Here is a 14,118-nt window from a genome sequence, read left to right on the forward strand (position 1 = left end):
CCGGCGTCGAGTCACGCGCGGCTGCTGTTGGCGTCGATGGAGCGCACCTTGGCGATCACGCGCTTCGGGATGGCGCCCAGCTCGCTGTTGGGCACGTAGCGGCCGCCCTGCAGGATCTGGCGCACGGGGACACGTTAGCTATAGTCGTCTAGGGGCAGCTAAACAGACAAAGACCCACTTACGGTGCCCACTTTGAGCACGCTGATGCAGTGCGCGAGCTTGCCGACGGACGGGAGGCAGAGCGTGGCGGCGGCGCACACTTTCTTGCCGAAGTAGGACGCCGAGCCGCTGGGCCCGAGGAAGAAGAAAGACGAGCGCAGGTCCGGACTGGTCGTCTCGACGCTCCGGTAGATCCAGCGAGTGAGCCAGCACGGCGAGACCTCTTCCTGTCGAGAGGGGAGAGCTGCGGTGTTAGAGGTGTGGTGGTGAAGTTATGCAGGTGGTAGCATACGCACGGATTCAGCGGGCTGGCCGATGGTCTGGATCTCCTTGATGATTGCAACCAGGTCCCACATCGTCGTAAAACGCGCTGGGAGGAGAATATCCTGCATCACATGATCTCCAAAGTAGCAAATACGCTGAGGGTAGAGCTTTCGCGTCAGAGCGATTCGAATTGACAGCTCATGAAGGGAGGTTGAAACGCACCTGGTCTTTATCGACGATCAGATGTGCAGAGGTCGGCCTCCGGGCGTTCTCGCTGAAGAAGGTCATGAGTGTTTTGACGTTGCCGTGGGCGTATACCTTGCGACGATGCAACATCGTCACCACCTTTTTCGGAGCGCGACCTCCTCCTGTTTCGGAATTTGCTACACCCTCTACGCTGAGTTCCTGGCATGCAAAAGCAGCAAATTCGTTAGAAACGGCTTGCCTCGAATATGTACATGCTCCGGCGTACCGAGAAGAACGTGTCGTTGAACTTGTCAAAGAACACTTCCTTGTTGGCCTCCGTCACCACGAGGTCGAAGTAGTTCATCCAGTTTCGGCCCACTGCGAATTGCATTACCGTGTTGCAGTGCGTCCACGACCCGTTCGTGAGGATGAAAAGTTGTTTGCCGAGGTTTGTCTTGAGTATTTCGAGCAATGTGACGATATCTGCATTTGGTTGGATAAGCAGGTCTGGAGAAGTGGTGATCGTCTTCCAGAAAGCACCGGCGTAAAACGATCGTGCGGCCTTGAGAGCAAAGCCGCTCAGTGACACATACACGGCCTTGTTGGCGAGGAACGGGTCGTTTGGGTTGCCTTGAGGCTGGTCCACAATGTCAGGAACGACATAAAGGGATGCACCGAGCTCTTCCATCGAAATCTACAGCAGTAGTCGTACAAACACGGTTAAATAGTTTCTCAACCTCAAGCCGATCGAATCTAACGTTAATTGCTTACCACTCCAGAATCGAAGGCATCAACGATCCACGCGTACAGAGGGGCGTAGATTATGTCTGCGGCTGTATGAAGATGTACCAGCTTCGAAGAACCACCAAGCAAACCGCAAATGTTATCATCCTTAGTGACGGTGCCGCCGTACAGCACTCTGGTGCTGTAGAAAGAAATCTCATGGGAACCATGGTAGGCGCGCTGAATGGAACCATCCTCTCCTAAATGCAGGAAATTACCACGAGCTGTATCCACGACAACTCCACGCTGAGCAACTGAAGGTAGCCATTCAGCAGGAGGAAGGGTGCGGAGACCCGCGAAGTTTTTCTGAAGTTCCTTGATTGCTTGCGTGAAACTCGTTCGCAGCAGGTACGGGAGCCGATACTCCACGAGGGTATGGTCAACATCGAATCCAATCCACGAGTAACGGGAGTGGTGGAAAATGTCACGTTGATGTTGGATCAGCAGTGGCTCATAGACGTCTCTTTGACGAGCTATCGTGACAGCTTTGAGCCGCATTCGCGATGAATTCTCAACGTACAAGTCCAAGAATGATTGAGTGTGCATGCCCACGCATTTGGCCCAGAAGGTTTCAAGTTTGTCGTTAGGCAGCCAGTCGATGTGCGCTTGCTTGATGCAAGCGACAAACTCTGTGCTCGTTCTAGCCTGTAAAAGTGCCTCCTTTCGCCACACCAAGTATGCCTGGTGCATAGGTCACAACAAGGTCAGCATCGCATATTGCTGTACTTTATTGGGTTCTTACCAGCATGGCTGACACAAGCGCGACACAGCCTCTAATGAGCACGAGATCTAAGAATCGTACGCGCAGTACAAGTGGCAAGGTGTCGGAAATGAAGACCTGGAACAACATCCAGACAACATATCGATCGACACCGATCGAGAGCATGTGTTTGTAGATGCTCGGATCGCGCAACTGGATGCACGACTCTAGAATATCTGTGTAGATAGCGTACGACTCCGTCCCAGTGGGGATACATGGGCGGCGGTTGGATGGGACCTGGTCGCGATAAAGGACGAAGGACAGCACTTTGGCGGCCTCTGCATTGGTGCGAAGTTCTGAGGCGATAATCAGACATAGTTGCTTGATCTGAGTACCAACAAAATGTCAGTAGTAACTTAGTCGAAAATATGGTAAGCTGCAACAGCGAAGCGTACAATTATTTTGTTGTATGTGTTGACTTGGATCGGGAGGTCTGTTATCATCGCCTCAATGATCTCTGGTACTCGATTTTCCAGGGAAATCTGAAGGTAAGACGCGTCATCTTCACTTGTTTCTCCTTCTCCCTCTGGAATCTTGCTAGAAGCGCCACTGCCATGGGACGACATTGTCATGCGCCTTGTCGAGAACTCAAAATTCTAAACCCCAACAACACAGTCATCAGCACGCTGTCCTGGGTCCTGTCCTAGAGTTTCACGGCTGGCTGTTAGCTTCGAGTGTGTACCTGGCCAATAATGGATTTTAATTTCTTGTGCACTTCAACGTCCACGATCTCCAGCCATATCTTGCGCCGCCGCATAGCGAATGACAGACCCTGCCGAACTTGAATGGATACGTTGTGAGCGCTCATGCCGCGCCATATGATAAGGTCATCGCTCAAGCTCCTGCGCTTCGACAGCATAGTTGCAGGCAGATTCAGCAATCCGGCGACTGTCGGACAACAGTTATTTGGATCTGAAACTCCAGCAAGTCGTGTACTTACTTCCCTTGAAAGCCGTCTAATACGCTATCAGACAAATCACTACAACTCGTAATCGTCATCTTCGGCTATTTCGTCTTCATCGTCGTCTGACACAGCTGACCAGAAGAATCCGAGTGCTTCCAGTTGCAAGCGGTCGATCTCGATGAAGTCGGCGAACCGTTTCCTTCGCACAGGGTTCGTTGTCAACTCCCCCAGCTTCAATCCACGCGATGCTTCTGGCCACGGGTCTTCCGAAGGCACCACAAAATCAGCGGAGATGTCGGCATTTCCATACGCAAGCACGTAAGTAGTCAAGGCAGGAATCACTCTGTGCTCCCACTTGGAAGCGGATACGCTCCACACAAACCCGATCTGCTCCAGCCGTTCGAAGTCCCGAGCAACTTGGCGAAAGAAGTCGCATCGGTTCCGAATATTCTGCGCTATGAAGCCCAGTCGAACGCCCCACGTCGACGGTGGCCACGGGTCTTCTTGCGGCACAATAAAGAGCGCCTCGATGTTGCAGTCTCCATAGACGCGATGGTACGTCTCGAAAGCCGGCAGAATGGTTTCTTGCCACTTCTGGTCCTTGCTGTTGAGATGGAACCCCAGCTTGTCTAGCTCCTTCCTGTCGCGCTCGACGTACTCGGAGTACGCCGAGATGGCCCGAATACGGTTCACCATCTTCCCGAGCCGGTACCCTCTCAGCACTTCCGGGTACTCCCCACTGTCCTCGTCCTCGCCCTCACCGACCACGAAATTCTGGGGAACGTTGCAGTGACCGTAAGACTCTTGATACCGTCTCAGAGCTGGCATGAACAGCACGTCCCAATTGTGGTCCGCCACCACCCAGACGAACCCAATCTCGTCCAGGTCCTGAATCTGGTACTCCGTCAAAGCAGCCCTTTTCTGACGTAGGGAGTTGACCAGAGAGCCCAATTTGAGTCCCCAGGTGGGTTTCGACCACTGCGGGTCTCCCTCGGGCACCACAAAAGCCCGTCGCACTAGTAGATCACCCTCAATTTTCTTGTAAGTTTTCAGCGCGGAAAGTGAGCCTTGTTCCCATTGGAAGCGCTTCCAGTCGTGAATTTTGGGGAAACCGACGGCGTCCAATTGGCGGCGAGTTTCCTCAAGCTGCGGTGACTGTTTTCGGCTTGAAATGTCCACGAATTTGCGCACTTCGCGCCCCAAGTTCAAGCCGCGTGTGTGTTCGGGCCATACAGCAGCGGTTGCGTTGTTCTGGGCTTCATTATGGGGAACCTGAAAGGTGTAAGGCACTAAAAAATGATCGTTCTGCTCGTGGAAGACCCGCAGAGCCGCTGCCAGCGACGAGAAGAGCTCGGGGCGGCGTCTGGAGCTCAGAAAGCGACGTGCACAGGAGACCACCTGCCGCATAGTCTGTCAATTGGAAACTGTGGTAGTAATCGAGATGTGATTCGCTGCTGTATTGTGATATTGTAGGGTTAATTTTTAGCGAATGAGATGCGTTTCCTTATGTGAAAGTTGCGGTAGGTGTCAGTGATAATGAGAGGCGGTGGTGATGAGGAGGTGTCGGCAGAGCAGCAGCAGCGCACGCTGAGCGTGGTGTCTACGGCGGTCTCTGTAGTGGCTGCGGTGTTCCTAGGTGGCGGTGAGTGGCTTTGGCGTTCATAGAGCCTGAAACTGCCGCGATATTCGGGGTATCATCGACTTGTGACACATACTTCAATTGTCATATTGTGCGGCAGGTTTCTACTACGGCATGACCAAGCAGCAGAAGGCGCTGGCCGAGGAGGAGAAAAACTCGGGCAAGTCGTCGACCAGCAAAAAGGAGTTCAAACCCAAGTCGACCACTTTTTTCGAGAAAAAACTGGCTCTGGACAAGCCTCTTCCGCCCAGTACGGCGGCCTGGAAAGCGCTTTTCGGAGTGACGCTCGTGTCGGTCACGGGCTGCTGTGTATTGGTGGGCGGCGCTGCTGTGGCACTCGGAGTGAGCAATGTACGAGCTGCTGTGGCTGGTTGATGTCGATTTTATTATGAACTTTGTGGATTAATCTATTGTCATTTTTGGTGCTGAGAGCAGTTGACGGAGCTCCGCGAGCGACTGCAGAAGACACCGCGGTCTCAGAAGACCGCAGTGGGTATTCAGTCGAAGCAGCTTGACTTTGAAGGGTTGGGAGAGGTGAAGAGGGAGATTCTGGACGTCATTGCGGACGAAGTGAAGGAGGAGAAACTCAAGGGGGACAAGTGATTCTTAAGGTAGTCGGTAAGGTAGTTGCCGAGCAAAAGTCTGTTTCGCCACTACCGCGGTTTCTTGCGCTGCAACCGCCGTCCTCCTAGTGTTTTGTTGAACACACTCACGACGCCAGTGCAGGGCCGCTCGATACTCGGTTTTCGTGGACTTCACCGATAACGATCATGTCTTGTCGAGGAATTTCCAGCCAGCATAGTTTGTGGAGAACGAGGAAGTTGGCTTCGTCTTCGTTTTTCACGCTCAGTATCCCGAAGGCCATGAGGGTCTCAACTTTGTAGTGGAGCTCGCCATCCTCCCACACATAGCCGCTCAGGAGTGTCATCTTCGACCGTACTCCCAGAGCAGTATCAACGCTGCCTGCGCCAAAGGTAAATCTAACTGCGATGATTGCTCCTGTCGCTCGAATCGATACTATTGTGCCAACAATCCCGAGAACGATGACACCGTGGCCAATCAAGCTCCACACGTAATACGACACGGCCTCGGCCGCTGGCAGAGTGTGCTTCAGACTGGAGCGGTTCAAACCTGTGAGATAGATCTGCATTGCCGCAGCGCAGCAGAATTCGCCAACCAAGGCTGTCTCGTAATTGAAAAGCAAGCGCTTGGTCAAACAGCGAGCCTTTTCACTCAGCCAGTTCATAGTCTCCACCATTTCAAACAGCATCGAGAGCACCCCAGATAAGTTGTAGCCCAGCGAGATGTACTGTACCTTCGCAATGAATCCGTCTTGTGCGATGAGCATGAACAAGTCGCTCATGAGGCCCTCGACCAGAAGATAGAGTATCGCCAAGCGGTGATAGTTTCTCGCTCCGTGTGCAGACAATCGGAGGCTCTCCTGAACGTACACCACAGCGTCTTTGAATCGCATTCTTTGCTGCATGATATCGCTCCTTCTTCCAAATCGCTTACACGAAATGAAGCCAGCATCGTCCTATATGCAATCCAGACCGCTCCGAACAAGCCATACCAGTAAGACCGTCTGTAGGTTGTATCACCCGTATCCTTTGCCAAATGTGCGCCATTGCTGTCGTACGTCCCGAGACCATGCACCTCCACATAAGCCGTCTGGTCATTCGAGCAGTACGTGCCCGCTGCTTCCTCATAAAATGCATAGAAGCCAATACTCCCGTGGTAGAAATAGTGGTGGAAGGGGTAGCTGTCATTAGAGCAGCTCGCTGGTGTCGTAGGGGATGGAGCTGCTTTTTCGGTTCCCAGGAGGTATGTTCCATGAATGTTGTATTGCGGCACGACAAAGTGGCACAGTTTAGCCTCCGGGATAGTATAGTAATGAGTGTCCGCGAGGAAGAATTTATTTTGGTTCGTATATCGACCTGATCTTGTTCATGATCAGGAATGCGGATCAGGCATGTGAACTGATCGATTTGACGGTGAAGCAAGTGTGTATTGGGGAAGTTGCTGCATTATAGGAACGTGCTAGTAGCTACCGAACAATATCTATAGTGTGACAGTGGCGCTTGAACTAGTGGCGGTGTCGGAGTGAGTCATCTCCTCAGCCATCTCCTCGTCGATAGGAGTGTCGATGGCTCCAGGAAGCTGGATTACTTCGCTAGCAACTCGTCGGGAACGGCCACGACCACGAGGAACGTTAGCAAAACGGCGCACATACTCGTGTGAGATCGTCCTAATTACCGTGACGAATGTCGCCACAGAGGGATGAGGTGTTGGGAACCTATTGTTTAACTCGCGGTTAAACCGCTCGAGCGGAATGTTAGTCCTCGCGATTAGTTCGTTGTCCAGCCCAAACACATTCCAGACATCAATGGAGTACTGTTCAAGCCATGTGCGCTCAAAATACAGAACTCTCCCCTTTTTCCTACAGAATAGGCCACCCCAGCTATAGTGCATCGCCGTTTCATATCACGCCTTACCCACTTAATGCCCCGTTCAACTTGATCATGCTAGATCACAGTCAGTGCGTCTAACACACCCTGCGTCATGGCAATGAGGCACTTCTCCTCTGGTATAGCGTACCGCTTCATTGCCCGACGGAGGCAGGGTGTACTCAATCCAGAAGCCACGTAGGCTTAGTCAACTCGTCACGGTTTGGTGTAATACAGTGAAATTGAAAGAAAAAACGTCACAGCGCCCCGTCGAGCTCTAGTGAGAGCGACGGGATCTCGATAGAGCCGTGTACGTTGCCCGAATAACGATGGTTTCTTGCATGGTACACGAGCCGTATCACTTGCTGCTCCGACAGGCCACACACGACATCAGGAGTGTCCGCTGAGTAGAAGCGGCGCTGATGCTCATCCCAGACACGACGCACAGGCCATGCAACATGCTCAATCGCAAAGAGGTCTGTTTGGGCCTTCATTTCAGCTTCTACATTGGCGCCGGAGCTAGCTACGACTGTCTCGCTGCACGTATGCGCCCGGACGCATGAGTAGCCCATTGATGCAATCGTAAACTCCATTTTGCCACGGCAGCTCGCTCGATACTTAGAACACCGACAAACTATCTTCCGCGAAGAAGACCAAGCGCGAGTGTACTTGTACCCCTTCAAGAAACACGTCGTACGCTCAGCACGTCTCGGGGCGTTGCTGCCTGTGAGTTCAGCTGGCCGGGCCGCTTGCCCGTCGCAATCATCAGGCACTTCTGCTACGTTCTTAGCTCGAGGGGTACCCTCGCCATCCAGCACTACGGTCCCCGCTCGCTCGTCCTTCTCGATTGCTCTAGCGCCTTCCACCATGTCACGTGAGCCCTTTGACGCAACTTCCCGACTGATTCAGCACCCAACACTGCCTGCCCTAAGCCACTCTCCATCCCTAGTTTCCCGATCCCACACCCTATCATCGGTGCGACATCCGTCGGATCATAAAACCGATCACTTCCGTATACGACCCATTTGGGAGGTAACCGTCCGCGATATTCCACCACGCGTCAGCCACCATCAATCCCTTAACCGGACAGTAGGAATCGACGTTTGCCGTCTCGACTGCTAAGCCGTCGGGAGCGACCAGATCCTGGGTGATCTTGTGCGGTGTCATAAACTTGATGTAGCTGCGGGCTTGCAGTAATAATGGAATCACTCCGATACACATCCACACACAGAGAAGCGTTCTTTTCGCCGTGAAAAGAGACGTTTCCTCGTGAGTAGCTTTAAGCTTGTTGATACGTATACCGTCCCGAGAGTAGATACTGGACGTCCTCCTCCCCGAAATATGAGCCAAGCTCCCAATACTTCCTAGCGATCTCATTGTTCGCGACATACCTAGTGGATATATGTCAGCAAGTGTTCCTCACCTTCCTTCGGTATGCGTGCTTTCTGTGTAACGGGGTTACACGTACAAGTGGCTGCAAGCCACTTGTGAATTTAACAGATAGGTTATCTGTTAAACGTTTTGGATACTTCCTCACATTGGTGTAAGACACACCGATGGATACATTGAAGTGGACCACCACAGTGAGTGGTCCACACATACCCAAAAGATCCTATTGGTAGAAAGCAGCATCTTTCTACCAATCAGAGACATGCATATTAGCGGGGCTCTGACAGCCAGCCGCTGCCAACCCTTTCATAGATGATAAACAGTTTTAGCAGCTTTTAGAGGAAGATCAATTTACAAACAATACAGTTCTCATTTTACCTAATCTAAGTCACTTGGAATCCTTTCTTACTTAACTTATATTTGTGTATTCAAATATAATTAACCTAAGTAATTACTAAGTACTTACGCTTCCTCATACACGTTGCGCAACGTGTAAGATAAAAGTAGTGAGTCAAGTTAGACCCACTACACCTGGTAGCACTTTGTAGTCCGTCCAACGACCGACTGCTTGACGTTCGTACGCGGTGTACGAACGCGGAGCCGAGAACCACATGAGCACGGAGGTGCCCATGGAGAGCTCCAACACGCCTGCAACGCATGTTGCACGCGCTGACTGCCCCCACCTGTCTGACCCAGAGTGGGAGGCCTCCAACGACTGTCAACAGTCATTGGAGAAGCGGCGATAGCTACAATGCTGCGTACGCTATCGCCGACGGAGCAACATGGTGTTGCTCTGGGATTCATCATGAAGGAGCAGCGTGACGCTGCTTCCTCAGTGACGGCGTCGTCAGGGACGACACCGCGTGCTCAACCATTAAAGTTGAGCGTAAGCAATTACGTGGGAAGAGAGGGCGAGCCTCTCCTCCGATGGCTTGTCGAACTCGACACAGCCATAGCGGCTCGACGCATCGTCGACCCGCTGTCGAAGGTCGCGTTCGCCATGTCCTGCCTTGGCGGACGCGCAAGGAGTTGGGCGTATGGACGCCGACTCTCCGATCCTACGTGCTTCAGCACGTACGAAGTGTTAAAGAGGAGCTCAAACAAGCGTTTGAGCCCCCGCAAACGAGTTCCGGTCGAGGGCGGAGTTCCTCGACCTTCAGCAGGGTAAGCATGACGTCCATGCTTACGCGCAGCGCGCACGATATTTGGTATCAAATATCGTGACTAACCAATTGACGAGGCGACCAAGGTCGTCACGTTCATGAAGGGCTTAGAGATGGGCCTGTGAAGACCTATCTCTTCCGAGAGTACCCGAGTACTCTCGAAGCTGCAATCATTCTTGCCATGCAAGAAGAGTTTAGCCTGCGGCAGGCTAAACTCCATGTAAACGTACCGAGGCCGCAACCGCGCCCGGTAGCGAGGACGGGAGGTCCGGAGCCAATGGACCTCTCGAATGCAACAACTGCTGGTTACCAGCAGCAGGGAGGTAACGTGCGATGCTTCCGCTGCGGAAGGATCGGTCACGTTGCACGGGAGTGTACAGCTCCCATGCCCCCTGGAGGTGGCCGTCGTGGCGATGCTAGGCATCTCCGCGGACCAACAAAAACGCGAACATCCAGTAGGCGCGGGCGCCCTACTGGTAATACAGTCGCGCGTGCCGACATCGGGCACGCGACACTGAGACTGCAGCCCCAGTGAGACCAGCTCTCACTGCAAGAAACAAGATGACAGGCCAAACCTAGTCATCTTGAAGGTTTACCTCGAAGAGAGCGAGTGACTCTCTTCGAGCTTTTGGTAGATTCAGGCGCGTCGAACAACTTTGTTCGACTACGAAGCCTGCCGAGACTTGACTTCGAGGAGGTAGATACACCTCGAAGTCTTCTGGAGGTACGACTGGCAACAGGTGCCATCGTGAAGACCGAGAAGCGCGTCGTGAACGTGCGCTTCTCGTACAAACAACGAGTGTTTGTCGAACACTTTATCGTCCTGGACCTGGACGATAAGTTCGACGTAGTAATGGGCATGCCGTGGCTTGCACGGCATGATCCGGTGATAGACTGGAAGAAGCGCACGCTCGTGCGCTTCGGACGCGACAGCGGAACAGAGAGCGATGGCCCTGTTACCGCAGCGCGCGCACCTGCTGGTGCGCGCGGCTCACCAGTCGAGACAGCGCTTTATGCTGCTGTCCCGGAGTGCCCAAGAAGTGCGCGAGGGCGCGCACAAAGTGAGACCCACGTCGGCAATGCTGCCGACGTCGGAAGAAAAAGATGTGTTGGTTCCGGGAACCAACACCCACGTTCAAGCGTGTAAGGGACAGTCCCTGACCCGAAGCGGTCAGGTCGACAACGACGCGTCGGCTCCGGGAGCCGACGCACCCTCAGTCATGAGAGGCTCCGCCAATGAATGGCGTCGAGGTGACGAAGGCGTGTCAACTCCGGGAGTTGACGCTGCAAACAGTGCGGACGGTTGCAAACGTACCGCACTGACGCAATTTGCATGCTGTCGTGCAGCCGGGCTGCACGACGAAGCGCCATGCGATCAAGCCGGGCTTGATATCGCGCGCCCGCAGACAGGGTCTGCCGGCGAACGGACACTACCGTGCAGCCGGGCTGCACGAAGGAAAATGCGGTCAAGCCGGGCTTGATACCGCGCGCCCGCGGACAGGGTCCGCCGGCGAACGACTGTCCACGGCCGGGCCTGGACAAGAAGAACAACTGTGCGGAGCCGGGCTCCGCACAACAAGAAGACGGCGCAAGCGGAAAACGCTGCGCAAGTCTCGGTCCGGGACTGAGACGCAACAAGAGCAGTCTGCTGGGCAGACTGCGGCGGTGACGCCGAATGTCAAGACGCTAAGCGTCTTGACGCGCACCGATACTGGATTCCAGTATCGTGACATGGAACTCGCTAGTCCTCCGACGACGGCGTCGGAGTTGACTTCGCTTCCAGCCATGAGCTGGAAGCGCTTCACGCGCGACTTGCACGATGGACGCATCGAGCAAGTCTGCGTTCTTTCGGACAGCGAAAGAACGGCGAGCGAGAGCGAAGAGCTGAGGCAGCTCTTCATGGAAGTACCACTGAGAGTGAAGACACTCTCAGTGCGAAGACGAAGCGAGAGCGCTTCGAGGAACAAGGTTGGGACTCGCTGAAGTCGAGTCCCTATTACAAATTGTTGAGGGAGTACAAAGACGTACTCCCGGAAGAGATTCCTGCTGAGCTTCCGCAGGATAAGGGCATTCAGCACGAGATTGATCTCGTGCCGGGCACGAAGTACTGTGTCACGCGGCAGTGGCCACTGCCGCGAGAGCAAGTGAAAGCGATCGACGACTTCTTTGAAAGTCGTCGTAAAGCAGGACAAGTGCGGGAATCAAAGTCCCCGCACAGTGCTCCGACGTTCTGTGTCAAGAAGCCACAGGGGCGGATGGCGCATCGTTCATGCCTACAACAAGCTGAACGATGCGACGGTACCGGCGCAGACGCCGATACCACGAAAAGATGTTATCATCGATTCGATGGCCGGGAGCACCGTTTACAGTGCTCTCGACTTGCGAGATGGATTTTATCAAATCCTAATGCGTGAGAGCGATATCCCTCTCACGGCAGTGAGCACGCCAAGCGGCATGCTCTGGGAATGGCTAGTAATGCCACAGGGGCTTAAGAATGCCCCTGCGACTTTCAACAGGTGCGTGACGCACTTGTTGCGCTCGGTGCGCGACTTCGCACCGAGCTACTTCGATGATGTATTCATCCACAGCCGGGCTGTGGACGGGAAGACCGACGTAGAGATGCACAGGGTGCATCTCCGGCAGCTACTTGAGCTTATGCGAAAGCATAAGCTCTACGCGAACCTGAAGAAGTGTATCTTCGGGGCGAGCGAGATACCCGTCCTCGGGTGTCTCGTAGGGAAGAATGGTGTCCGCCCTGACCCAGAAAAGGTCAGAGTGATTAACGAATGGCCAACGCCTTCAAGTGTCAAGGAACTGAGGCAGTTCCTTGGCTTGGCCACGTACTTGTGCAAGTACATGGAGGACTATGCGGGCAAGATCCGCCCGCTGTCACAGCTTCTTAAGAAAGAAGCTGTGTGGAATTGGACACCCGATTGCCAAAAGGCATTCGATACAGTCAAGCGGGGCTTGACTGAGGCGCCGATCTTGGCAGTGGCTGACCAATATCGCCCATTTCACGTAGTGTGTGACGCATCCGATTTCGCGATCGGATGCGCATTATCGCAGCACGATCACGAGGGCCGTGATCGTGTCGTCTACCAATCGCGTCAGCTGAAGCCAGCTGAGCGCAACTATCCGGTGCATGACAAGGAACTCCTTGCCATGAAGTATGCACTCGCAAAATTCCGAGTGTACTTGCTTGGGAGTAGACCATTTGTGGTCTACACCGACCATGCTTCACTGCGCACCGCAGTGAAGTCGCCACACATTTCACAAAGAATGGCGAGATGGCTCTCATTCTTTGCGGAGTATAACTTCCGGGTCGAATACAAACCCGGAAGATTGAACGTGGTGGCCGACGCGTTATCACGTCGGCCGGACTATGCAGAAGCTGTTGACGTCAATGCCATTGACGCCATACGATCGAGCAAACCCACATCATCTCTGTTGGATGATGTGAAGGCCGCGTACGCGCACGACGCGGACGCGAAGCTCTGCTGGCCTATGGCACAGCGCCTTCGACAAGTCCCGTCAGAAGCTGCCCAAGCACCTTCGAGCGCGTGCACACCGCTTTCGTGTGCACGAAGGACTGCTACTTTACAACGCAGTCGACGACAACGCGGATCGCGTTGTCGTGCCAAATGACCATGACCTGCGACTCAGGATCATGTACGAGTATCACGATGCCCCGACTGCGGGACATCTCGGACGTGAGAAGACATACGTCCTTCTCACGCGCGACTTCTACTGGCACCACCAGTATAAGTGGGTGCGCAAGTACATCCGTGCTTTGCGAGGCGTTAACGTGCGGCCTGCGCCATTCGCAGGCTCCACTGCAGTCACTACCGACTCCGTCGGAGTGTTGGAAGTCCATGTCTTTGGATCATCTTGGTCTCCCCCGGACGGAGGGAACACCGCCGGTGTTGTATTCTTGCGGTAGACCGTTTCAGCAAGATACATCTTGCTGCGGTGCTGAGGTGACCGCGAAACGGGCAGCCCGTCTGCTCGTCGACATGGTGTTCAAACACCATGGCATGCCGTCCGACATCGTGTCGGACAGAGACCCGCTTCACAGCGCACCTGTGGCAAGTGTTTACACTTCTTGGGAGCCAGCTTTCCATGTCGACTGCGGATCATCCGCAGACGGTCAAACCGAGCGCGTGAATCGCGTGCTCGTCGATATGTTGAAGAGCTACGCTCTCGTTCCACTACTGGAGCGAGTGCTTACCGATGGCAGAGTTTGCCATCAATAACTCAGTGCATGCCTCGACAGGGCATACACCGTTCTACGTGAATGCCGTGCGGCATCCACGTCTACCGAGATTTACTCGGGTAATTGTCTCCACTTTAAGTGGGGAGGATCTACGACTGCAATACAGCAGCCGCGAAACCGCTGACACTTGCACGGTGTCGCTGCAGCAATT

At 53.9% G+C, this 14,118-nt stretch overlaps 2 protein-coding genes across 2 annotated transcripts; one reads left to right on the plus strand and one right to left on the minus strand.

Moving 5' to 3' along the window:
• Positions 1–11: 11 nt before the first annotated feature.
• IUM83_17413 (Formin protein 20) lies at positions 12–4,463 on the minus strand (the record flags this gene model as incomplete). The annotated part of the gene is made up of 11 exons (XM_067942367.1): positions 12–116; positions 183–386; positions 456–578; positions 646–828; positions 896–1,303; positions 1,381–2,073; positions 2,135–2,479; positions 2,548–2,748; positions 2,835–2,994; positions 3,093–3,116; positions 3,193–4,463. The coding sequence occupies 11 exons, from the start codon at positions 4,461–4,463 to the stop codon at positions 12–14; spliced, it is 3,717 nt and encodes a 1,238-aa protein (XP_067782502.1).
• A 129-nt stretch (positions 4,464–4,592) lies between these two features.
• On the plus strand, positions 4,593–5,298 carry IUM83_17414 (ADP/ATP translocase; the record flags this gene model as incomplete). The annotated part of the gene is made up of 3 exons (XM_067942368.1): positions 4,593–4,698; positions 4,796–5,046; positions 5,131–5,298. 3 exons carry the CDS (start codon positions 4,593–4,595, stop codon positions 5,296–5,298), a joined length of 525 nt encoding a protein of 174 aa, XP_067782527.1.
• Between the last annotated feature and the right edge of the window lie 8,820 nt (positions 5,299–14,118).

Source organism: Phytophthora cinnamomi (genome assembly GCF_018691715.1).
Source record: "Phytophthora cinnamomi strain GKB4 chromosome Unknown Contig106, whole genome shotgun sequence".
In the NCBI taxonomy this organism is placed as follows: domain Eukaryota; phylum Oomycota; class Peronosporomycetes; order Peronosporales; family Peronosporaceae; genus Phytophthora; species Phytophthora cinnamomi.